This window comes from Neomonachus schauinslandi, chromosome 4, assembly GCF_002201575.2.
Source record: "Neomonachus schauinslandi chromosome 4, ASM220157v2, whole genome shotgun sequence".
NCBI lineage: Eukaryota > Metazoa > Chordata > Mammalia > Carnivora > Phocidae > Neomonachus > Neomonachus schauinslandi.
Window position 1 is genome coordinate 106,462,553 of NC_058406.1, and position 27,687 is coordinate 106,490,239.

Here is a 27,687-nt window from a genome sequence, read left to right on the forward strand (position 1 = left end):
AGAAGGTTAAACGGGGAGGAAAATTAGACTACACTTTTCAGTGGTAGAAATAGCAAAGAATTTCTGGCCACCTTTAATGTGCTGCAAAGTACAGTGATTCTCAACTATTTTGATTGCAAGTTAATAAAAGAATCATGAATTTTTAGAAGGTAAAGCAGTATAAATTGCAAACACTAAAACTGCATTTTATCTTTGATTTAAAGGCGTTTCAGGAATCATATAGGTAAGTTTTTTTTTTTTTCAAAATTGATCTCTGATAGCTTGCTTTCATGGAGTTCAAGAATCCTAAATTTGGAAAAAATGTGGTTCAGGAAGGATTCTGAACCAGAGAATGGAGATGAGGGCAGAGAAAAGGCGAGAGGATTTCTTCTTCCTGTTGCCTCTTCTTTCTCCCTAGTCTGGTGGATTCCCTCCTATAGTAAGCTTTTATGTATTGATCATTGAGATTTGTTGGGATGGACAAAAGGTTGTACATCACTGATGTAGTTTAGTTTCACATTTCACGCTGAAATACGCAAAGTGTAAAAGAAAACACTATTTGCTCAGAGTCACCTGGCTAGTTTCTGGGTAGAGCAAAATATTAATGAAAATTTTGTGTTGCTTCTTCTTGTCTTTAGCACTTCTCATACTCTGATTTCTGTGTCTTGCTCCCCTATTAAACTGTAAGCTGCAAGAGGGCTGGGAGTGTGTCAGTGCTAGATCCCATTTGTGTCACATAGTTTCTAGCTTGTAGTTGATTTTTGATTTTGGTTAATTGGAAGTAAATAAAATTACAGAATTACAATAAAATGAACCACAGTTTTCTTAGTTGAGGCATTTCCTGGTCTTTCATCACAACTGATGCTGTTTTCCTTTTCTTCCTTCCTTATCTATGGAGTTAATGCTTATGGCCCGCCCCTGCCCCCAACCCCACCCCTTGCTGCAGGTAAAGTCTGAATTTGCAAGTGCACCTGTCCTTTCTGTGTTGAGCCCTGCCTTCCAGGCCATATCTGGCTCTTTGCTCATTCATTCTCAACTACTATCCCCAAACATTGCCTACCATTCTCTCTCTCTCTGTCTTTTTTTTTTTTTTTGGTGATGTCCCTCCTTTTTTAAAGAGACTTTAAACGGCAGGAAAAAAGCTCTCTCAAATTCTAGTGAATTATTCTTGCTTCAGGTGTTTTTTGAAGAAATAAAATATTATCAGTACCCTTCCAAGTACTAGGCCTCTTTCTCTTTGCCCAGAGATGACTGCTATCCTGATTTTGGAGTATATTGCACAAACGTCTTTCTACTTTTGCTGCATATGTGTGTACTCTGGAACAGTATAAAGACTTATTTATATATGGCTTTTGAGGGGTTCATTTTTTTTTCTTTTTAATTGTGGTAAAATATATATAACATAACATTTACCATCTTAACTGTACAGTTCAGTAAGATTAAGTATATTCATGTTGTTTGCAACAATCTCCAGAATTTTTTCAACTTTCAAAACAAACCATGTACTCATTAAATAGTGTGCTTTAAAAACTTCAGAATTGGGGCGCCTGGGTGGCTCAGTTGGTTAAGCAACTGCCTTCGGCTCAGGTCATGATCCGGGAGTCCCAGGATCGAGTCCCGCATTGGGCTCCCTGCTCAGCAGGGAGTCTGCTTCTCCCTCTCCCTCTCCCCCCTCTTGTGCTCTGTCTCTAAAATAAATAAATAAAATCTTTAAAAACAAAAAACAAAAAACTTCAGAATTGATGGATACTTACAGCTCTAATTCTTTTACTGTAATTGCAATAGTCTTGTGTCATTGATTATACCTTGTTAGTCTTAGGTTGTTTCTAAGTTTTCACTATTAGAGATAATGCCTAGTGAGCATTCTTATTCCTGTCTTCCTCTGAGCACTCAAATGAATTTCTTCAGCTCTATGCTTGGATATTTCTAAATATTACAGTTTGCTCACCAAAGTAGTTGTACTAGTTTATTCTCATGTCAACAGTGAATGAGCTTCTCTTCTCTACATTTTCATCAAATCAAGTCATGTGAGACTTAATGTTTGTCTTTCTGGGGGATAGTTATTATGGTTTTAATTTATGTTTCCCTGATTACTGTTGATGTTAAGCATCTTTTTATATGTTTATTGTTCAGTCCTTTTTCCTGTTCTGTGGAGTTTCTTATTCATAATAGTCTTTTCCTTGTCTCTATATTTTAGATGGTAACATTTTGCCAGTTATGTTACTCGAATCTTCTTTCAGTCTGTGGCTCATCTTTTATCTTTCATTGAACTTGTTTTTTATTTTGTGAAGTTTATCAGTCCTTTGATTTTGCTTTTTTTTTTTTTTACTTTTAAGAAATCCTTTTCTATATCTCAAGGTCATATAAGGATACCTTATATTTTCTTAAAGTTAATATTTTGCTAGAATTAGCAAATCAATTGGCCCAGAATTGATTTTTTATGTATACTGTGAGATAGGGATCTAATTTTTTCCATATAGGTAAAATGTCCTAACACCATTAACTGAAAAGTACATTCTTTTCCTAGTTTTTTCTTTTGGAATAATTTCAGATTTACAGATACGTTACATAAACAGTACAAACAATTCCCATATACCTTCACCCAGATTCATCAAATGTTAGTATTTTAACAGTTTTATGTGCACTTGCATATGTGCTTTCTTCCCCCTTCCCTTCCCACACAGACACATTTTTTTCTGAACCATTTGAAAATAAGTGACAGACATATGCTTCTTCATTCCTAAATATGTCTCTATGTGTTTACTAAAACCAGGCATTCTCTTACATTACAACAATGTAATTTTCCAGGATCAGGACATGAACATTGATACAGAACTTCTAACATGCAGGCCTATTCAGATTCTGCCAAATTTCCCACTACTGAGCTTTATTTTTTTTTTTACATTTGTTATTTAAACTCAATTTAGTTAACATATACTGTATTATTAGTTTTAGGGATAGAATTTAGTGATTCATCAGTTGCATATAACACCCAGTGCCCATTATTTCAAGTGCCCTCCTTAATGCCCCTCACCCAGTAACGTACTCACTCCCTCCCCTCCAGCAACCCTCAGTTTGTTCCCTATAGTTAAGAGTCTCTTATGGTTTGCCTCCTTGTTTGTTTTTATCTTATTTTATTTTTCCTTCCCTTCCCCTCTGTTCTTCTGTTTTGTTTCTTAAATTCCACATATGAGTGAAATCATATGATAATTGTCCTTCTCTGACTGACTTATTTCGCTTAGCATAATACCCTCTTATTGGTTGTTACCAGTGGCGAGATTCCATTCTTTTTGATGGCTGAGTACTATTCCATTGTACATATATACACCACATTTTCTGTTTATGGAATCTGTTGATGGATATCTGGGCCCTTTCCATAGTTTGGCTATTGTGGACATTGCTGCTCTACACAGTGGGGTGAATATGCCCCTTTGAATCACTATGATTGTATCCTTTGGATAAATACCTAATAGTGAAATTGCTGGGTCTTATGGTAGCTCCATTTTTAACTTTTTGAGGAACCTCCATACTGTTTTCCAGTGGCTGTACCAGTTTCCATTTCCACCAACAGTGTAAGAGGGTTCCCCTTTCTCCACATTCTTTGCCAATATCTGTTGTTTCCTGAATTGTTAATTTTATCCATTCTGATGGGTGTGAGGTGGTATTTCATTGTGGTTTTGATTTGTATTTCCCTGATGCCGAGTGATGTGGAGCATGTTTTCATGTGTCTGTTGGCCATTTATTTGTATGTCTTTGGAGAAATACCCGTTCATGTCTTCTGCCCATTTCTTGATTGGATTATTTGTTCCTTGGGTGTTGAGTTTGATAAGTTCTTTATAGATTTTTGGATACTAACCCTTTGTCTGGTAAGACATTTACAAATACCTTCTCACATTCCGTAGGTTGCCTTTTAGTTTTGTCAACTGTTCCCTTTGCTGTACAAAAGCTTTTTATCTTGATGAAGTCCCAATAGTTCATTTTTGCCTTTGTTTCTCTTGCCTTTGGAGATGTGTCTAGCAAGAAGTTGCTGTGGCCAAGGTTTCTGCCTGTGTTTTCTTCTAGGATTTGGGTGGATGCCTGTCTCACATTTAGGTCTTTCATCCATTTTGAGTCTATTTTTGTGTATTGTGTAAGAAAGTGGTCCAGCTTCATTCTTTTGCTTGTGGCTGTCCAGTTTTCCCAACACCATTTATTGAAGAGACTGTTCTTTTTCCATTGGATATTCATTCCTGCTTTGTTGAAGAGTAGTTGACGATAGAGTTGAGGGTCCATTCTGGGTTCTCTATTCTGTACCATCAATCTATGTGTCTGTTTTTGTGCCAGTACCATACTGTCTTGATGATTACAGCTTTGTAATACAGTCTAGGAATTGTTTTACCTCTAGCTTTGGTTTTCTTTTTCAACAATTCCTTTGGCTATTTGGTGTCTTTTCTGGTTCCATACAAATTTTAGGATTATTTGTTCCAGCTCTGTGAAAAATGCTGATGGTATTTTGATAGGGATTGCATTGAATGTGTAGATTGCTGTGGGAAGCATAGATATTTTAAGTGTTTGTTCTTTCAATCCATGAGCATGGAACGTTTTCCCATTTCTTTGTGTCATCCTTAATTTCTTTCATAAGTGTTCTGTAGTTCTCAGGGTACAGATCTTTTTTTTTTTTTTTTAAGATTTTATTTATTTATTTGACAGAGAGAGACACAGCGAGAGAGGGAACACAAGCAGGGGGAGTGGGAGAGGGAGAAGCAGGCTCCCCGCAGAGCAGGGAGCCCGATGCGGGACTTGATCCCAGGACCCTGGGATCATGACCTGAGCTGAAGGCAGTCACTTAACCAACTGAGCCACCCAGGCGCCTCCAGAATACAGATCTTTTACCTTTTTGGTTAGGTTTATTCCTCGGTATTTTTTCATTTTTGGTGCAGTTGTAAATGGGATCGATTCCTTGATTTTTCTTTCTGCTGCTTCTTTCTTAGTACATAGAAATGCAACTGACTTCTGTGCATTGATTTTATATCCTGTGATTTTGCTGAATTTCTGTATCAGTCTAGCAATTTTTTGGAGTATTTTGGGTTTTCTACATAGAGTATCTGTGAAGAGTGAAAGTTTGACTACTTTTTGCTGATTTGGATGCTTTTTATTTTATATTTTTTTGTTGTCTGATTCCTGAGATTAGGACTTCCAGTACTGTTTTGAACAGTGATGAGAGTGGATGTTCCCTGTCATGTTCCTGACCTTAGGGGGAAAGCTCTCAGTTTTTCCCCATTAAGGATGATAGTCGCTGTGGGTCTTTCGTATATGGCTTTTATGATGTTGAGGTATGTTCTCTCTAACCCTACATTGTGGAGTGTTTTTATCAAGAAAGGATGCTGTATTTTGTCAAATGCTTTTTCTACATCTATTGAGAGGATTATATAATTCTTATGTTTTCTGTTATTAATGTGGTGTATCACATTGATTGATTTGCAGATGTTGAACCACCCCTGCAGACTGCAGACCAGGAATAAATCCCACTCCTGGTGGTCGTGGTGAATAATCCTTTTGAGGTACTGTTGGATCCTATTAGTTAGTATCTTGGTGAGAATTTTTGCATCCATGTTCATCAGGGATATTGGTCTGTAATTCTCTTTTTTAGTGGGGTCTTTGGTTTTGGGATCAAGGTAATGATGGCTTCATAGAATGAGTTTGGAAGTTTTCCTCTCATTTCAGTTTTTTTGAACAGTTTTGGAAGAACAGGTATTTTTCTTTAAATGTTTGGTAAGATTTCCGTGGGAAGCAATCTGGCCTGGACTCTTGCTTGTTAGGAGGTTTTTGATTACTGCTTCAATTTCTTTGCTGGTTATGGATCTGTTCAGCTTTTCTGTTCCTTCCTGTTTCAGTTTTGTTAGTTCATACGTTTCTAGGAATGTATGCATTTCTTCCAGATTGCCTAATTTGTTGGCATATAGTTGCTCATAATATTTTCTTATAATTGTTTTTCTTTAGTGTTGGTTGTGATTGCTCTTCTTTCATTTATGATTCTACTGATTTGGGTCCTTTCTGTTTTTGTTTTTTTTTTTTCCCCAGTAAGTCTGGCTGGGGTATCAATCTTGCTAATTCTGTTAAAGAAACACCTCTTAGTTTTGTTTATTTGTTCTGTTCTTTTGGTTTCTATTCCATTGATTTCTGTTCTATATTATTTCTCTTTTTCTGGATTTAGGTTTTATTACTCCCCCTGCTTGTGTTCCCTTTCTCGCTGTGTCTCTTTCTGTCAAATAAATAAACAAAATCTATTAAAAAAAATATAGGTCTCCTGATACTTTGCTACCTTATGTGTGTTCCTCTACTTTGTGTTTTCATAATTTTGTTTGTCCCATTAAGGAAGATAATGTGAAAATCAGACAAGTATTTGAGTTTTAAATTACTGAAAAATTGTAGAGTATTACTCAGAGAGGTTTTATAAATGCTTTTATTAAAACATGATTTTAAGCACCATAAAACCAGAAATTTCATGGACTTCAATTTTAATACTTTCTTTACAGTATTTTTTACATGACAAATTACAGAAATTCTTTGTTTATATGACATATTTCAACAATGGTTTTTAGAAAATACATATTTTAAGTTGTGTACATTTTGTAATCTCCCTACTTTTTAAAAAAAATTTTCTGGATTTTGGGGTGCCTGGCTGGCTCAGTTGGTGGAACATGTGACTCTTGATATTGGGGTCATGAGTTCAAGCCCCACATTGGGCTTAGAGCTTACTTAAAAAAAAATAAAAATGAGTAAAATTTTCTGGAGTTTGAGATGCAGTATACAGTGATAGAGTGTTGTAGCTGCGTTGGGAAATTTGAGTATTAGTTTTGACCCAGCTGCTAGCTTACCATGGGCTTGAATAAGTTACTTCATGTCTTTGGGTCTTTGTAAATGTGGATATAGCTGTCCATCATAGCTCAAAAAATTTCTTTTATATACAGATAGATGGCTGTATGAGAAAGTAATTTGAAAAATATAAAATGCTATGTTATTTCCCTGGATAGGAATGTTTTGCTTTGAGTACACCCAGTCTGTGACATATGGAAAGGTTCTTTTTAAGAAGTTCAGAACAGTATGTATTTTGTCAGAGTTGCTTCCACAGTTGGCCAGGATGTGTCTCTCATCCCCATCAGGTTTGCAGGGACTGAGGACAAGTTAGCAGTAGCTAAGGAAATGAGTTCCATCCGGGGCTAGTGGGTTCCAAAAGGGGCATTGGAGAATAATGGCTAAGAGCTTCAACCCTGACTCACTCACTCTCCATATAATTAGATTGAATTTTATGAGATTACTTTTTTTGTTGGTTAAAAAGATGCCTGAATAGTAGCAGTTTCATTTTATAAGGTTCAACCTAATAATTTAAGCTTTAATTTTCTTACGTAGTGAAATGGTGATATTATGTCAATTTACAAGATGAGATTTAATGAAGTACTTTCTGTCTGTAAAGCTTTTAGCAAATGTTTGTCTCATAGGAGGAGCTCAATAAATATGTTATCTTTAATCAAGTCAGCTTGTTGGGGGTTTGAGGAGAACTGAGAACTCCCAAAATGGGGCAGAACCAGAGAACTAAAATCACAGGTGGGACTTTTCACGAGTTCCATCTTAACAGTGTGTCTGCTCAGGTTTGTTGCAACCCACACCTAAGAACCCTGCAGGGGCCAGGTAAACGGCCTGGCTGCATCCCACAGCACACATGCCCCAGATACTCTCTTCCTTAACCTCATAGGTATTCTGGGTAGTGGGATAAGGGGAAGGGACCCATAGCCAACTTGGGTGTTCTTGAGGACCAGCTAAAGCACATAACACAGAAAAGGTTTATTCCATCCCTACAGGTGTTTTCCTTTAATTTTTGAGTAGGCAATGATTCCTCTGGTCCGGTCTCCCTACTCCTGCCCCTCAAGCAAGACCAGTATTATTCATTGGGGCATTTTAAAATAGCACTTGATAATGTCTGCCATAGAAATATGTTCATAAGTAGGGGAAAAAGGAAGTTACAAAACTATGATTCATGATCTCGTTTTGATAAAATACGGAAATCATATATTGTGTATGGAAAGTAGTAATCTGAAGAGAAGTACACTAAATGGTAACAATAATTATTCCTGAATTTTGGGAACTTTTGTACATCTTAGACTGTTTACCATCAGCTGGAACTGGAATCCACACTGCCCTCTCTAAAACTGCACTACCTCTTATCTTTTTTTTAGTGTTACTTTAGAACTATTTTAATTTAGATGATTAATTGCAAACTGATTTGCTTTGTTATCGTTTCTCATGTTTGTATGGATAGATTGACAGATTTATTACATTCAGGGTCTTATACTTTTTTTGCCGTAACTTGAAAAAGGTAAAAATTTGTAAATTAAAGTTGGGAAATCTTTTTTCCTAATAAATATGGCATGGCAAGATTTTTTCTATTTATTTGGTAGTCTTTATGCCTTTATTTTTAGTATCATGGGAATTAAAGGCAGGTGATTTGGAATTTGATATCCTTCAGATTTAAAAAGCTGGAAGCATGTTTTATAGGTTGTTTGTGTTAAAGGATGGTAATATTTTTGCTGTTATCTCTCAGAAGTGCAGGTTACATTGTAATGTACTCAAGGGAAAACTAGATTAGTGGAGAAGCCTGGAGATGGGTTTTTGAATTGGTTTGTCAACTAACAAATAGTTAAGTGACTTTTTGTGATAATTTTCTTTCCTCTAAAGTGTTAAGTTTTGGACTCGATGATCTCTGGTGTTCTTCTGGACCAAAAATTGACAGCATTTTAAAAGTTACAGCTAGAAAGGGGTAGATTTGTGGGTTACTATTTTTTTCTTTTAGCGAAGATCCCAGATTAAGGGAGTAAAATATTTAAAACTATTAAAAAACAACACACAGAGACATACAGGAAAAAGACAAGTAGAACTATAGAAAAGGGCTAGTAGATGGCAGAGATCCAGAAGGCAGTTTATGTAATACTTCAGTTTTCATGGAACAACATCCCCATCTTGTGGCTTTTTTTTTCTTCACAGATATTAGTGGTTGGGTGAAATAAAGCCAGAGTGCTCTAGTCCTGATTTTGAAAATACAGCACAGTGTGTTTTGGTTATTGTTTGTCTTATACTTTAAAAGCAGAGTAGTCTTAGCTGCTATAACTTTTTGAATGTTAGTATTGTCAGTAATTGATCTATCAATCTTAGAACTATTTCCCCAAAAAGCTATATAAAGAAAGGGTGAAAAAGTTTAGCAGTAACTAGGTTTATCACTTTTATGGCACTTATGTAAAAAAAAAAAAAAACCATTAATTTTACATTGTTCATTTTGTAGTTTTGGTGGCCATAAAGGTCACTTGATTAAATTGTTTATAAATAGGAGGCAGCAAAATTCAATGCAAATTTAGAATAATTCTTGGGGAATGACTTCATAAGGATAAGGGTAATCAAGCTCATTTACGATTACTTTAAAAAACAATTCAGTAGCAATATATTGTAGAAGTCATGCATGACTCTACAGTTATAGGAAAATAGCAATATTAGGTGAATAGAAACTTACAGCTTAGGATACAATTTCTGGGGTCCTCCCTTCAGGGTTGTACAAAGAGCTTTTCTTCTCACATAGCTTAGATGGAGGTTAATAGAACTTTTATGTAATTCTGTCTAAAAACAAATACTAAAATTACCATCATAGTCAACATTTATTGAGTTTAAGATGGATTACCTTGTCTAATTTCACAGTGATTCCGTGAGGTAGGAACTACTGTTACCTCACTTTTACAGGTGAGAAAACAGAGCTGGGGGGTCACATATCAGTGGTTAGCAGAACTGAACTTGGGCAGTCTGATTCTTAGATCTATGCCAGAATATGCTGCCTGTGTGGTTTGTTTTTTTTTTTCTCCTCTAAGAAAGGCAGACTGCTACATGCAGCACCTCATTTGGATGTGTCTGGAGTCTTGGAAACTTGACTACCCTACGTTCTACAAATGGATCTAGAGAGCTTGTTTGGAGTTTCTAGCAGGGGAGCACAGCTACTCGTTTACCCTTGACCGAAGAATGGTCCTCCTCTATCGAGGAAGGTCGTCTTCTTCGACCGAGTGCGCAGCTTCGGGAGGGACGCACATGGAGCGGTGAGGGAGGAAGGGGACACCAGCCTAGCCAGTCAGATCAGCTGAATCAACCCTGGCGATCAGTGGGGTGACAGATGTCGCAGCCACATCGCCCTCACATACTGCCTGTGTAGTTTGTACTGCTGTGCAACTTGATGGTTAAAAGTGGCTTTGGTCTAGAAACTGAGGATTTGCCTCTTACAGCTGTGTGACTTCGGGTAGGTCACCTAACTTTTTCATATCCTAGTTCCTTTAACTGTAAAATGGGTGCTTTTAGGATTAAATGGGATAATTTGCTTAAAGTAGCACATAATGTATGCTGAACAAGTGGTTATTAGTAATCATAGTAGTTGTAATAAATGACTACTCTTGTTTTTTGTAATTTATGACCGCTCCATATTTCTGTGGCCCAAAATTTTCAAGCATTTTTTTTAATAAAGCACAGTACATAAAATGGCTAGTGTTCTTTATAAATTACAATATTTATTGCGTTTTTATTGTATGTCCAGAAGGATTACTATGAATTAGTACCAAGAGAGAAGTTACACAAAATGACAGTTTTAGAAGAGATGTCTCTAAAAAAAAAAATGCAAGAGATGTTAGTTCTTTCTGTTTCATAATTGTGTGTGTGCATGCATGAGAGAGAGAGAGTGCACAAGCATGTGTGTGCAAGCTCCAGAGCCAGAGAGAGAGGCTTCTCGGGTCATTTACATAATTTTTTCAAGACTTACGTGGTCAAACTGGGGGATGTTTGAAACTAGGTGCTGCTGAGAACATGGGAGACCACAGGGTCCATCCTTTGGAAAGGCTAGGCCAATAATTTTGGGAAAGGTTGTGGTCAATTAGAAGAATCATGGTTGGATTCTAGGGGTTGGAGGTCACAATGGTGGCAAAGACCAGGTTTATTGAGAATGAAAGAGTGAAAACTGTGAAATGCTAGGAGATTCTAGTCAGAGGGGAAGATGTCTGTGTTAAGCTTTTAGATATAGGGGCGCCTGGGTGGCTCAGTCATTAAGTGTCTGCCTTCGGCTCAGGTCATGATCCCAGAGTTCTGGGATCGAGTCCTGCATCCAGCTCCCTGCTCTGCGGGAAGACTGCTTCTCCCTCCCCCACTCCTCCTGCTTGTGTTCCCTCGCTCGCTGTGTGTCTCTCTCTCAAATAAATAAATAAAATCTTAAAAAGAAAAGATTTTAGATATAAAGTAGGGGTAATGAGGTCTAAAGAGGGACAGGTATGAGAAGGGCTAATGGATCAACAGTTGTGCTAGGTTGGGCCCAGAGTTGAAGGGCGGGTCTTAGGAAACTGTTACATCCATGAGGAGAGTTGTTCTTAAATGGAGGAACTCTCCAAGTGATGATTAAGCGCTGTTCTGACATGGAAGAGGTAAGACCCTACTGGTTTGGGGGGAGAAAAGGAAAGAAGACTGACTGGGGACTGGATGGGGCTGCTTCAGCATTCTAGAAAAAAATAATACCCTCTAGGGCTTTTTTTTTTAAGATGGAACATAATTCTATTCTTTAAAAAGCATTAGAGAGTGTTTGTTAATAAATTTGAGCTTTTATGAACTTTCTGGTCTTTGCCCATTTATTTGATGCATTGTTCTAGGCTTGGAACAGAAATCTCAATTATGGAAAATACTCACTTTATAATGATTTCTTTATGATTGATTTATGTCAGGATAACATTGATTAATTAGGAATTTATATACATGTTCTATATTACAGTAAATATTTGGTACAGTGTTTTCTTTAGTGTTTGCATTTTGAGCAGTTTTTAGATTGAGCATTTTCTGAGCAGAATGCTTAAAGGGAATTTTGCCTTTTTGGGGAAATAATTTATAGAAGTTAATTTGGAAAAAGCTGAATTTGAATATATGCAGCTCTTGTAATTACGGGCTTTTTACATTTACATGACATTCTTTTGTATAGGAGTTAAAGTTCCTCGTAATTTTCGCTTGTTGGAAGAACTTGAAGAAGGACAAAAAGGAGTAGGCGATGGTACGGTTAGCTGGGGCCTTGAAGATGATGAAGATATGACACTTACAAGGTGGACAGGCATGATTATTGGGCCACCAAGGGTCAGTGCTATAAATTATATATTTTTTATTTATTGTCATTTTAGAATAAGCATTTTTATAGTATTGATATTAAAATAATTATCACTTCTAACTGAAACAATTCCTCCCTTTTAATTCATTTTGTATACTTTTATTGATGCTTCCTGTGTGTAAGGTATAATGCTTGATTTTATGGAGGACTGGGGGGGAAAAGATTGATATGGTCATTGCCGTCAAGGTGTTAGCAGTTTAGTAGAGGAAAAAATAAGTACAAATGACAGACTTTAAATATGGCAGAGAAAGTTCACTACGGGACTTTAGAATATGTTTCTTCTAGCTGGAATAATTGAGGAAGGCTGAACAGTGGAGGAAGTTGCCTTTGGAATGAGCCTTAAAGGACTGACTGGTAGGATTTCAGAAGGTGGTGATGGGGATGGAGAACATTCCAGATAGAGAGGAGAAAAGGTGAGGAAATGGAGGGGTATTTGGGAAGAGCAAACAGTATATTTTGACATAACATGTTACTAATCTGCTATGTGTGTAACCAAGGGTTTCTAAATTGGTTTGAGTGCACACTATTTGCCCTTTTGACATTTGACTTGCCTTGTAAATGCTATAGGCCTCAATTTCTTCATTAATAGTGTATATAGAAAAGTCTGTGATTTTTGCATATTTTCTAGCATTGTTGGCAACAGATCCAGTTGTGTTTTATTCTTACGTCTTTCTCAAGTTTATGAAGTTTTATTTGTACTCAGAATCTTTTCCAGACTGGGAAGTATTTTTCTACATTGCATTCCTTACTCAAAGGTCCCACTTACTGCACTCTTGGCAGTGAGTCTTTGAAATATATATTGCGTAATGTTTTTGACTTAATGGAAAGAACACGAATTTGAAGGTTTTTTTTTTTTTTTTAGTCTTCAGTTTTGTATACTATTGGCTACCTTATGATGAGAGCATTTCAACTGTTTTGCTGTTGGGTATAGTTTAGATTTCCTCTTGATTATTACAAAAGAAAAATGGATCCAAGTAATCAGCAATGTTAACTTTAGAGAGTGAATTAATGTATGTTTTATATTTTCTGGTATTCCTTTGCAAGATTTGAGCACACTACTAACCTAACAAACTCCCACTTCCTTCCACTGCTTTGATTTTTCTATAAGATAGTTGAGGAAGGAAATGTAATATTGATGTATTTTATAACTTGGTATTTGTAATGAAAATCTTGATTTTCACTGCCTATGAACGTTATTACCATGTTTGGTTAAAAAAAGTGATTTATGAACACTCTTAATGAATAGTTTGAAGATTTGATAGTCTGAACTTGGTAGAATATAAATTTGAAATTATTTAGATTTCATTTTTCTCCAGGCACTACCTCCAATGGACTTCAAATGTTAGGAATGTTTTGAAGCTTGTGTATGAGTTCCTTAGTGGTTCTGTGGGCTGTCCCATAGCATAGTTCCCAAATATGGAAGAGCAGCTCCCACTTGATCTCACCGTTGGGGTCACCAGCAGGGCTCCCCAGATTAGCTGCCTTTCCTGGTGTCACTGAACTGCAGGAAGCTTCTGTGTCCAGGCTATGCCCAGTGCATAGTGAAGGCTGCTCTAGCTTGGGGAGGAGTGGGTCTGGCTTGCTTGAAAAGGGCATGTAGACACAGTGCCACCAGTGGCCATGCTGGGCTTCTGTTCATTGGGCCTTCCCCCTTTCTGGGGGTGGGGGTCTTGGAGCTTCTTCTCACTTCCTTTGGGTGCCAGGAAGAGGCAAGAGGGGAGCACCTTAAAAAGGCACAGCATCTTTCCAGCCAGCCAGTGATTTCTCCCTTGCATCACCCGCCTTCTCTCCACTTAGCCTTCCTCACTGAGGCATGTGGGACCCAGTGGGGTGAATGCCTTGTGCACTCATTCAGTTGCCTTTTGAATTTTTTTTTTTTTTTAAGATTTTATTTACTTATTTGACAGAGAGAGACACAGCGAGAGAGGGAACACAAGCAGGGGGAGTGGGAGAGGGAGAAGCAGGCTTCCCGCTGAGCAGGGAGCCCGATGCGGGGCTCGATCCCAGGACCCTGGGATCATGACCTGAGCCACCCAGGCGCCCTCAGTTGCCTTTAATAAAACCTGCAGGGGTTGCTGTCTCACCTTAGTTTTCTCTTTAGAAGGTACCATGTTTAGAGCAGTTTGTCCTCAGCTTTAGGTATCTACATCTAACCCGGATAATGGGAAAATTTTTACCTTACCATACTGTTACTTGGTTAATGGTTTTTAAATTGTTTTATGCATTATTAAGATCCCTGTTTCTTTATGTTATTCCAGTATTTGTTGGATTTGCAATTTTGTTTTTCATATATGTTTGTGTTTTAAATTTTCTGAAGCAATACTTTTTAGCATTAGAGGTTTAGTAACTTTTCCAAGTTTCCTTATGTGTAAATGAAGATACTATATCCATCTTTATATATATATATGGAGGGGCGCCTGGGTGGCTTAGTTGGTTAAGCGTCTGACTCCTGATTTCAGCTCAGGTCATGATCTCAGGGTCGTGGGATTGAGCCCTGTGTCGGGCTCAGCACGAAGTCTTCTTGAGATTCTCTCTCTCCCTTTATCCATCCCCTTGCTCATGCATGTGCAAGTGCTCTCTTTCTCTCTTAAATAAAATCTTAAAGAAATATGGAGAATTAAATGACTTAGACAATAGGAAGGTGCCTGACTAGTATATATTTAGTAAATATTAGTGCCTTTTTTTACTTTATTTTACTATTTTATTAGATAACAGAAAGATGTGGCTGTTTTTTAAAATTTCGAGGTTATAGGGACGCCTGGGTGGCTCAGTCGGTTAAGTGTCTGCCTTCGGCTCAGGTCATGATCCCGGAATCCTGGGATCGAGCCCCGCATGGGCTCCCTGCTCGGCGGGAAGCCTGCTTCTCCCTCTCCCACTCCCCCCGCTTGTGTTCCCTCTCTCGCTGTCTCTCTCTCTGTCAAATAAATAAGTAAAATAAATTAAAAAAAAAATAAATAAAATTTAGAGGTTATAAAATTAGTCCAAGGTGTCCAAAGTTTAGATGATGTTTACTCTAAGCATTGAATTAGATCAAAAGGCTAGCTTAGAGTTTTTTAACTTATGTATAATGAAATGTACAAATCTTACCATGAGTTTCCACAAATATACCTTGTTGCCTATACTCTAGATACAGAACATTTCAGTCACCTGTGCCTCTTCCCACCTTCACCCCAGGCACTACTTCCTGCACCTTAGAGCAGTTTTGCAGGTTGTAGAACTTGGTATAAGTGGAATCATGCAGTGTTTGTATTTACTGGTCTGCTGCTTTTGACTCCGCACAGTATCTTACAGATTCAGCTGTGTTCCATATGGTAGGAGTGTCTTTCTTTTTATTACTCTGTAGTATTTTACTGTATGGATATATACCACAATGTGTTCATGGTATTTGGATTTTATCTACTTTGTGGTTATTAGAAATAAAGCTGCTATGAGCATTCTTTAAAAAGTCTTTTTTGAACATGTTTGTTTCCATTTTTGGGGGGATAAAATGCCTAGGATTGGAATTGCTACATCATAGGGTAGGTGGACACTTATTTCTCTCTATAAGAAAATGCCAAATTGTTTCCAAAATGGTTATACCATTCTCTATTCCCGGCAAAGTGTGAGAGTTCTGGTTGTTTCTACATACAGTGAGTATTTCCAACATTGTAGAATTTCTTGGGGGCTATTATTTTTTTTTAATGCAAGTTTTATAGAGAGGCTAATGTGTATCCAGATTGGAGAACCACAGACTGGATTATTTCCTTGAGATCTCCCTGATTTTAGTCCTGTCTATACATATCCAAAGTGCTGGGCGTGTTGTTTAATTGATTTCTACTGTTAAACTGGGATGACTTTTATACAGGTGTTTCTTTTTAAAGTGTCAAAATATTTAATAATCATATGTACAAGATTGTTGCATACACTTTAAATTACAGTAGTTTAATATCCCAGATCTGTCCTCCACTTGGGAATAGCTCTTAAGGGAAAGGAAGCTGTGGATCAGTTTGGGTAAGTGAAATCTGTAGATGGTTAGCTAATTTGTTTTTCCAGGTTTATGCAGTAACCAACAGGTATTAAATTTGTCACTTTCATTTATTTTTTTCTTTGCTATTATTAATTCTACATTAATAAGTTAGCCAAGTGAGCAAGAGCCATAGGGTAAAGAGTTAATTATAGCATGAAAATAAGCTTAAATAATTTGGAAGTGTTTTAGTTTGGGAGCTTTAAAATAGTTGTTTTATAATGTGGTGTGATGTTCAACTTCTTAATTAAGAAACTATTTTAAAATGATATGGAGACATAAAGCTTGCTGTTGTAGCTCTGAAAATGGAATTTAATGAATCACAAGGTTAATGAAGTAATATAAATATAATAGGCATGAAATAATTGTTTTATTGCCGTAAGGTGGTATAATATGCTGGTTTCCCTTTAGCTAGAAGTTTTTGATTGCTGTATAACTGTGTAATTCATTGTCCAGCCAGACCCTTTTGAGAGTGAAGAAGTGTTGTTAATAATTAATACTGGGACAGTAGGAATAGATAGAATTGTTCTGGACAAATGGGAACCTTTACATATGTTTGATACAAGTCAAGTAGTCCCTCCCCCACAATATAAACTTTTTAATAAAATCTGAATTTGTTTTGTTTGTTTTTTACTTTTAATTTTGTTATAGGTATTGTTTGTACCACAAAAAGCAAGTTCTGATTGTCTCGATATTACTTTGTAGAATTATTTAATATTATAAAATCTTGACTTTTAAGTATGCTTGCTCCATTTTTTTCTGACCATATAAGTCAAATAAATTGGAATGTAGAAAAGCAAATTCTTGATCATAAAGTAATATCAAATATGTTCATATTGTATTTTTGCTCTTTATTAGCACTTGAATGTAATTATTATTATTATTATTACTATTATTTTTTGCCTTTCAGACAAATTATGAAAACAGAATATATAGCCTGAAAGTAGAATGTGGACCTAAATACCCAGAAGCTCCTCCATCAGTTAGATTTGTAACCAAAATTAATATGAATGGAATTAATAATTCCAGTGGAATGGTAAGTTAAAATAGTCATTTTATTCTTATATAATGAATAATATGTAGTCAGGAGAAACAGAATTTAAAAAGGACCTTTGTTGAGCTGGAAGTATAAAAGAAGTTAGTCTTAATGTTGTTTTTCTCTTATAAATCAACCTATCCTTAAAAAACCTTTATGTACCAGCCTAGATAGATGTGATGACAGCAATTTTCTTAGGGTTTTATTAATTGCTTCAGTAGTCATATTTTAGTAGAATCCTTTTTGGTGAAAAGATGACCATTATTTCCTTTTGAATGTTCTTTTTCTTTTCTTTTTTTTTTTTAAGATTTTATTTATTTATTTGAGAGAGAGAGAATGAGAGACAGAGAGCATGAGAGGGAGGAGGGTCAGAGGGAGAAGCAGACTCCCTGCCGAGCAGGGAGCCCGATGCGGGACTCGATCCTGTGACTCCGGGATCATGACCTGAGCCGAAGGCAGTCGCTTAACCAGCTGAGCCACCCAGGTGCCCTGAATGCTATTTTTCTTTAGGTTAAGGTACATTTGGTGAAATTAAGAGGATGAATATTCTTAAAGAGGAGGCTTTTCTTTGAGGAACAAGTATGTCTGTATTAGAACAAACAGGTTAAGCACTTGTCTGTTGAAAGCAAATAAACCAAAATGACATGTTCTACCAGATTCACATAGGGAAGTTAGTGGAAAGGCTGAATTTCAGTTATGAGTAGTTTGTTAAGGTTCATGTTAAGACTTTTTTTTTTTTTAAGATTGTATTTATTAGAGAGAGAGAGCAAGTGAGCATAAGCAGAGGGAGGGGCAAGGGAGAGGGAGAAGCAGACTCCAGGCTGAGCAGGGAGCCCGATGCACAACTCCATCATGACCTGAGCTGAAGGCAGACGCTTAACCGACTGAGCCACCCAGGTGTCCCTTATGTTAAGACTTTTAAATCCAGACTCTTAAGATGCCATGTTGAGGGCACACTGACATGCAAAATACATGTTAGGAGGTGTTACAACAACATAATAATAAAATGAACATCATCCATCTTAGGAAATAGAGTGTTATCAATATCCTTAACTTCCTGTGTGTTCCTCCTCATTCCATCCCTGTGTTCCTTTTCCTCACCAATGGTAATTAACATCTTAAAGATTTTCTTTTATGCTCTTACTTTTTTTTAAATTTTACCCAGTGTATCACATGTGTCTACCTATCCTTCCTCCTCCTTTTCTTCCTGTTTATCTACCTATTTACCTACCTTAATATATCTATTAAAAACCATGAGTTTATGGGGCACCTGGGTGGCTCAATCAGTTAAGCATCTGCCTTTGGCTCAGGGCATGATCTCAGGGTTCTGGGATTGAGTTTCACATTGGGTTCCTTGCTCAGTGGGGAGCCTGCTTCTCCCTCTCCCTCTGCCTCCTCCCCCCTGCTCATTCTTGCTCACTCGTTCTCTCTGACAAATAAAAACAAAAACAAAAAAAACCATGAGTTTATGCTAGTACCTTCAGTTCTATTCCAACACGATAGAGCATATTCCATATTTCATCTATTCCACATTTGTAATTCCCTCTGGCTACAGGTCGAGCCTTGGACATAGAGTTATCCCTCTAGCCCTCAACCTCAGTCAAATATGCAAGCACACAGCTAGGCCCCAGAATGGCTGGTGCCTCGCTGCTGGGTGCACTGGATGAAAGCATGACCCTAACAGGAAGAAGGTGAACAGGCCATTGGAAATCTCAGCTCCGGACCTGCTGGGTCACTTCCAAACCTCTCTACCTGGTGCACGCCAACTAAAAGCTGGGTTCTGAGAGTCCTTCCTGTCAGTCTGTCAATCTTTGTAATTTACTGGGAATATTTAGTCCATTTAATATACAATATATTAATACATTTAGGTTTAATAAATTACCTTATTTTGTGGTTTCTGTTTTTCCATGTGTTTCTGTTTCTTGTGTACTTTTGAAATGGTTGTTCTCAACTTTTTGAATTCTGTTTCTGTTCTTTCAGTGGTTATTCTAGAAATAATTATTTCTATGTCAGGTAATATTAAGAGATGTTATAGAAGCAGTATTATAAAACATTTTGAATTTACAGAAAGAATATTGTTTAGGGAATTTCTTTTGTGACATACAGCATTGCCTTTATGAGGAAGATATTTTTGTTAAATTTCTCTACCAGGAGGAGCTGTTCTTCTCAACTGCTGGTTTGTTTTCATATTATAGACTCTCTAAATTAATTAATGGTGGGTTCTGCATTGTTGTGGGAACTAGGAAATTCAGGATTAAATTTCAGGCACACCTCTAACAAGTTTATCTGATCTCATGGGTGTCTTATCTACTTTTTGAAATTTTGTCTCTCTCTCTGCTTTTCTTCCCTTACCCATCTACCATCAGTCCTGTCAGTCTTTGTTGAAAATGTAACTTGAGTCAGGTCTTACTTTTCTGTTTACATTGCCACTGAATGAATGTTGACCATCATCTCTTGTCTTGCAACACTATCTCTGAATTTGCTTTTTTACCTCCTCCAATCTTTGCAGAGCAAGGAGCCAGAGGATCTTTCTAAAATACAAATTGTGACATGTCACTTCTGTGCTTTAATATCCTTTAACGACTTCAGCCTCATTGTGCATGCTTTTTGCTGTGGCTCATTGGGACTCACAGGGTACACATTGCCCCACACACCTTTCATTTTGCCTTAGGACTGTTGCACTGTCTGTTCTTCAGTCTGGACATCTCTTCCACTCTGGCTAATCCTTACAGATGCTTCATTTCTTAGTGTAAACATCACTTTCTCAGAGGAGTCCTTCCTGATTCTCCAGTCTGAATTCTGTTTCTTTTTTTACTCTGATAATCTTTTTCTTTGTAGCAGTTACTATAAGTTCATTACCACTTTTCTCTTTTTTTTCATTTTTGGTGTCTTTTTTTTTTAAAGATTATTCATTTGAGAGAGAGGAGAGAGAATGAGCACACAAGCAGGGGGGAGGAGCAGAGGGAGAGGGAGAAGCAGACTCCTTGCTGAGCAGGGAGCCAGATTCGGGGCTTGATCCCAGGAACCGAGGATCATGACCTGAGCTGAAGGCAGACACTTAACTGACTGAGCCATCCAGGCGCCCTCATTTTTGGTGTTTTTAAAAGAAATATTTTTAACATGTAGACAAGTTTTAGAAGATGATATAACCAACATCTTCCATTTCCCTTGTCAAATTTTAGAATGTTGGTCTTGTTTGTAATAGCCCTTATTGGTATTTTTTTTTTTAAAGACTGTATTTTCAATAGTTGTTAGCTCTGTGTACCTTTCCCCAGTTTCCCCTTCTACTTTCCTCAGAGATGTAGTCTCATCTTGAAATTTGGTGCTTATCATTTCTGAGCATGATTGTTGTGCTTTTACTATGCATGTGTGTGTGTACTTGTGTATTGTATTGCTTTTGTCAGTGATTTTTGAGCTTAATCCATGTTGAGTCATTTAAATTAGATTGTTCCTTTTTATTGCTTAATCTGTTTTTCACTTTCTGGGCATTTAGGCTGTTTTCAACTTTTTTTTTTTTTTTTTAAAGATTTTATTTATTTATTTGACAGAGACACAGCGAGAGAGGGAACACAAGCAGGGGGGATGGGAGAGGGAGAAGCAGTCTTCCCGCCCAGCAGGGAGCTCGATGTGGGGCTCGATCCCAGGACCCTGGGATCATGACCTGAGCTAAAGGCAGACGCTTAATGACTGAGCCACCCAGGCACCCCTGTTTTCAATTTTCACTGAAAAGATTGCTACTGTGGACATTCTTATACATGTATTCTTTTATTCTAGGGCAGTGCTTCTAAGACTTGGGTATTGGTTGGTTGGCTTGTTGGTTCCAGTATGTTACAGATCAGTACTTTTGTAAAATACAGTAAAAATTACCAAGAAAATGAAATAAAGAAGATAAAATACAGGTTCAGATTTTTTAAATAAAAATTTCTCTGTCAAATTATCATAGAACTCTTGACATACTCTCAATTTCTGTGTTTATCTTGTGGTGCACCAGCAAAAAATTAGTTCAAGGCCTGGCATCATTCCATGGAACATACTTTGAGTAGCACTGCTCCAGGGCATACACCTAGAAGTGGAATGTCTGCTGAGGTGTGGGGCTTGCCTTCGACTTGATTGAATATTGCCAGCTTACTCTCTACAGGGCTTTATCCACGTCTGTCCTGCTAGCTGTGTATAACAGTACCCTGTGATCGTACATTCTCACCAACACTTCATATTGTCAATCTGGAATGGGGATTTGAAAACAGGAAAAGGAAATACTGATTTTAATTATTAGAGTGTAGATGAGTGTGTAGAGGGTTAGAGGTAGGGTGAATACACTGGACATCAGATTTTCTTTTGATTGATATTTAAGAATTTAAAGTATTACTTTCGTAACTAGTAAATAAATAGCCATAATCTCACATTGACCATTGGTGATATGCCAGGATAATTTTATATATTTTGAGGTTATTTAAGTACCTGATGAATTATGGGTGTTGCTTTAGTAATTTTGGTTTATATTTATTTAATACAGCAAGGCAGAAATATTCCTTGTGGATGGTTAGCACTGTAAAACGTAAATCATAGTTATTTTTGCTGTGAGGTCTCAAGTTTTGGAGTTTATTGTATATTATAGAATGGTAAGATGCAGAGTTGTTCTGACATGATATTTATTTTCCCATGCTCTTTTTTCTCTCCTTTCTCCATCTTTTTTTCCCCCATTTTTTTTGTGTACTCTGTTGGTATTTCACAGGATTTGCAATCACTTATGTTTATTTAACTATCATGTAACTTTACAGCTGGAAGTGTTTGTTTCTGCTTTGGAAAGAACTTGGTATTTTCTCCACTTGTAAACTGTTGTTCACTAATGGAGTGTACTTAAAATAGGCTAAGGGGCTTGCTACTCCATAAGTTAAAGCATTAGAGTAAGCACTTTAAGTATATCTTAACATTATAATACTCTTCTTACTGTTTCAGTTACTTGTAAGAGAATTATTTAAAAATTATCTTTCTCTTCTGTTTTAAGCAGTTTATTGTGATATAATTTGCATACCATAGAATTCATTCAAAGTGCATATAATTCAGTATTTTTTTAGTATTCACAGGGTAGTGGACCCATTACCACAATCTAATTTTAGAACTCAGAGGAAACCCCTTGCCCATTAAGGGAGTATTGTCATCCTAGCAATATTAGGTCTTCCAATCCATGTATAGGGGATGTCTTTTCATTTATTTAGGTCTAAGTTTTGAACAGTATTTTATAGTTTTCCTTATATCAGTCCTACACTTATACCTATGCATTTTATTCTTATCCAGTTGTAAATGGCATTGTTTTCTTAATTTTATTTTCAGATTGTTTATTGCAAGTATATAGACATGGTTTTTATAAATTGATTCTGTATCCTGCAGCTTTATTTATTTATTAGCTCTGCTAGTTTCTTTAATGGATACCTTAGGATTTTCTATATACTAGATCATGTCCTCTGCCAATGGAGATTGATCTATTCATTCTTTTTAGTCTGATTGCCTCTTATTTCATTTTCTTGCTTGATTGCCTGGCTGGAACCTCCAGTACCATGTTGAGTAGCAGTGATATTAAGTATGATGTTAGCTGTAGGTTTTTATAGATGCCCTTTTTCAGGCTGAGGAAGTACCCTTCTATTCCTGGTTTGTTAAGTGTTTTTTATCATGAAAAGTTGGATTTTTATCAAATGTCTTTTTGTGTTTATTGAAATAATTATGGTTTTTGTTCTCTATTAATATGGTTTATTAATTGACTAATTTTTAAAATCCTGAGCCAAACTTGCATTTCTGGGATAAATCCCACTTGGTTATAATCTTTTTTATGTGTTACTCAAGGTCAGCCACAGGTGGGAGTTTATCAAGTCTTTTGTGAGCCTGTGCACAGCCCTGTACATGTATAGTCTTCTAGATTCCCAGGGATATGTTGGAATTTTTCAAAGCCCCTATGGGCATCTTATTTCCCAGTTTTTCCTCTGAAATATTTTGATCACCTTCCTGTTTGTATTGTCTCCCCAGGCAGCAGAGATATTAAAGCAATTGACGCTGATTATTTTTGACAAATTCCTGGGGTAGGTGTGGATGTGGTTGGGAGGAGTAGTAGGCAGTACTCAATGGGTGAATTTTGAGGTCAGATAAAGAAAAACCCTGTGAGTGGGGTTTTCCAGGGAACTGCCAGACAGGTCAAGTGATGTCAGTTATCTGGGAATAAGGCTTTGAAGGAGCTGCAGTCCCATTCTATCCATCTTCTTCAGTGGAAGGTTATTTTAGTATAGTGCAGAGAAGACACTGGAAAGAAAAATCCAAAAGCAGAGATCAGGTTCACAGCTTTTTCCTAAATCCCAGTGAAGATAATTGCCCAGATTCCGGGTAGTGGCATTGGAAATGGAGAGGAACCTTCAGACCTTATCTCATCAAGAAGCAATTGTTAAATATGTTTACAGTGTAGTTATTTAACATTTGTTTATTTCTGATGTCCAAAGTTCACTACATGTTTATTGTAAGATATAGAAAAGCACATACACACAAAAGACATACATTTTTAGGAAATACCTGTTACAGAAGTAACTATTTTTCCTAAGTATGATATGAACCTGTTCTCTTTTGTGAAAATAGAGCCAGGCTATGAATTTTAAAAGCACTTCTTCTCATTAAAGTATGTTTAATAAATTGGTGCCATAGTACTTTAAACTTTGTAGTTAATTTTGCTCTTTTCCCCCCATTTCAGGTGGATGCACGGAGCATACCAGTGTTAGCAAAATGGCAAAATTCATATAGCATTAAAGTTGTACTTCAAGAGCTAAGACGTCTAATGATGTCCAAAGAAAATATGAAGCTTCCACAGCCACCAGAAGGACAAACATACAACAATTAATTTTAGTGGCTCTCAAACTTGTCTTAAATCAACAACCTTCTACTCATGTTAATGTCTTGATTAAATATCACAATGCAGAATACCCACACATTAAGTACAAGAATTCCAGCTGGTAAACATGACCTGGACATTTGTAAGAATATATTTAATATATGTACACCATTATGTTTTCAGGTTACAGGAGGAAAAATGCAGCACAATTTTTTTTCTCTTGTTAAGGCACTGTCATTTAAGCATAAACCTGGAGTACTCAAAATAGAATTCAGGTTTACAAGATGAAAGCATGGAGAGAAGAGTCAGATGCTGTGGAAGCATATGTGTTTCTGAAAAGTAAAAAAAAATCTCAAGAAGGAAAAACAGAAATGGCATGCTTTATCCATCTTGCTTTAGTGAAAGAGCTTCAGTTGAAATTGTCTAAAGTAGCAGGTACAATGAATATTGTCACAAATTGTGTTAATTTTTGAAGCGGTGTGGGTGCTGACTACTAGTAGTATCAAAAATATGTTCAGGATTGTTTTGATACCTGTATTTATAATAAAAAAAATGTGGGGGAGGTCGATGAATTTCTGTTAAAAGCCGTTCCTGTGTGTTACATGTAACAGACATGGTAAATATTTGTTTACAGTCTTTGTTTGACAAACCATGCATTTAAGTGAAATCAGCAAAAAGGAAATAGGTGTATGGATATGTGATTTTGAGATTAAAGTTAGTCTTAAAATGTAAATAAAATGTGGAACGTGTCCTCAGAAACTGTGCCATTTCTATTATATTGATGTGGTATATATACAGTTCCTTGCTGAGGTAGCAAAAATTGGAATTATTGTAGCTATTCATCTATAAACACCTTTTATTATTATCCTATTTTATATACTTCTTCTGAATTGGAATTTGCAGAGTATTTCAGAGAACAAATTACCTAATTAGTTTAATTTCTTCTTTGGAGAAAGAGGAATCCCAGGTATTATATTTTGAATTTTAGTTTACCAGACTATTATTTAAAAATGTTTGAATTCTGGCAGTTCTTACGGAATTATAAATTGCAAATTATCCGAATACACATTCCATTTTTTCTTTGTAACCTCTTTTTTCTTTAGTTTTCTGTGACATTTCTTCCCCCAATGCTTCTAATACTTACTAATTGCAATTAATTTTATCCAGTTTCACTTAACCTCCACTTTGGCGAATAGTAATTCTTAATTGAAAGCTCATTTATGGTCTACCTTTACCAAAATGACTCAAGGCTTTAAGTCACTGTTTTTCATTTCAAAGCACTGGGTATACTACTTTGTTGAAAATGTTCTTTTCTTATGAATTCCCTGAAGAAAATAGAAAGGCAGTTAGGTAACAAGGACAAATTTCTCAAAGATGCCTGACATGTTATTATCAAGTCATTCACAGTTAAAGCTCTGAGCTACTTTTTTTTGGTTAATAATACATGAAAGTTAGTGACAGTTTGTCTAAATTTACTAATTTCTACATGGCTATTTTTAATTATCAAAGATGTTTAAAATGCTTTCAGATGATACATAGAAATTATATACCCATAAATTAGTGCATGTGTAATTTATTAAAGTAGGTTTGAAATGAATTATATTGGAATACATTCTTAAAAATTTTAAATGGTTGAAGATTAACTTGAATTACAGTGACTTCATTTTAAGACCATTACTGGTCTAAATCAGTCTAGCAACTACTTTTCCACTTTGGAAGCGTGTCTTGTCATACAGTGTAGCTAATAACCATTTGAATGTTAAATTATATTGTGTGCTGAAAATCTGGGTACCTTGATCTCTTGTCCTCTTCCTTTTCCAAATCCACTATTGTGAAGGGTTTCTTTCCCCAAGTGTATGTTGTCTGAGTTGGCCTGAGGATATTTATTTCCCCTGTTTTGTTTTTGGGACTGTGGATCTCTGCAGAATTTTGCATGCCAATTAGACAGTTTCCAAAGCAGAATCCATTTTGCATGTCACAATCAAGATATACATGGCAATCTGAAACACACTGGTTGATTATAGAAGGAGCTAATATAGAACCGCTCTTAATTATAGTAACATTTCTAAGACTGCATTTTTGAAGCAATTTTTCCTTTGTCTTCTAAAGTGGCTAAGGTTATAGGAGTGTATGGTATTAAATGAACTGTAAAATTGCCTTCAAAATTTGTTTAAAAGGCTACCAGTTGCAATCCTAGGGGATGATCAACACATTTAATAAAGATTACAAAAATGAAATTCTTGTCCTATTAGGTCAGTGTTATGTTTTAATGGTTTTAGTTACTAGTTTTCAGAATTGCTGGTTTTAACATATTTTTTCTAATATTTTTAAAGTGATGGCATTTGTTATGGGTTAAGTGTTACTTTTCAGAATTTTGGAACATAAACATTTGTAAGGATAGTGGCATTTGAGTCTTCTGGGTGTAATACAGAGGAAATTTATAATTTCAAATTATCCTTTTAAAATAATTTATCACACTTCAGTTTGAGTAAGTGCTTGGAGAGTACATTAGTTTTACTCACATATGGTTTATTAGTCTGGATTACTTAATGCCAATTCATTGATTTAAATATTTCCCACTGTATATATTTTTACTGATAAATACATGTGAAATTAATATTGTTTTAAAAATTTAGAGGACACAGCTGGAAAATATTAGTACATTATCCTTAATAGATTTGGTGTGTATGGCTTTGGGCAGTTCAGGTAGGTGCATCATGGAATTAACAGACTTTGGTCAAAACTATGTTAACCCTTTTAATGAGCACATGATTGTGTTCTTATGTACAGTTTAAAGAATGTAAGTACTAATGATAAAGTCTAGTATAATGAATAGTGGGATTTGGTAGGAATTTAAGGAATTTTTTCCCCCTGATTTCATTTTAGAAGTATATTTTTTAGACCTATGTGTAGAATCATAGTATTGTTTATTGCTGGGAAGGATCTAAAAGGTACTGATTTTACTTTTCTGATAAGTATCAATGTAATTTTCCAGTATCATCTTGATTGATTTTTGGTTATTTTCACAAAAAGATTCCAATTCTCACAATTTTGGGAAGCATATGTATTTTGTATGTAAAATAGAAACATTATAAAAAGGAATGGAATGGATACAGTGTATTACAGAATTTATATGAGCATTGGCAGTTAATTCCCACCCAGAACTGTGTTTACTAAAAAGCAGGAAATGTATGGAAATAAAATACCTTTTATGCTAAAGTTAATATGCCTTATAGAAGTTATATTGAGTGGATGGAAATCTTACCATAGTTCACACTGAAAATGTTATTTTAAAAGTATAGTGGAACATTGAAAATAAAAGATACACCATATGCATTTTCTGAAGAGAAAAATTTGAAGGTATTTGGTGATACAGAAAATGACGTCAAAACCATCAATTTGTGGAATAAGGGAGTTTGGGGAACTCATGGAGTGAGTACAGTGGATATGAAGAGATTGCCATGGTGTTTACATCCTTAGTTGGATATTCCCACCAAAAAAAGTTCCTAAGGGTAGGCTTCATCTCATTTCCCATGTAGTGTGTAAGACCGAGCCACGAGTTTTTTGGCAAGTTCATTAGGAAATCAACGATCAAAGCCAGATAGATC

At 36.2% G+C, this 27,687-nt stretch overlaps 1 protein-coding gene across 1 annotated transcript in view; it reads left to right on the plus strand.

The window, feature by feature from the left end:
- Nucleotides 1-27,457, plus strand: part of UBE2V2 (ubiquitin conjugating enzyme E2 V2) — a 42,125-nt gene extending 14,668 nt beyond the window's left edge. The window contains exons 2-4 of the mRNA XM_021688149.1: nucleotides 11,996-12,144; nucleotides 17,089-17,214; nucleotides 23,942-27,457. Of these exons, the coding sequence (XP_021543824.1) occupies nucleotides 11,996-12,144; nucleotides 17,089-17,214; nucleotides 23,942-24,088 (422 nt within the window). The 3' untranslated portion in view covers nucleotides 24,089-27,457. The remainder of the gene's footprint in view (nucleotides 1-11,995; nucleotides 12,145-17,088; nucleotides 17,215-23,941) is intronic.
- The last annotated feature ends 230 nt before the right edge of the window (nucleotides 27,458-27,687 follow it).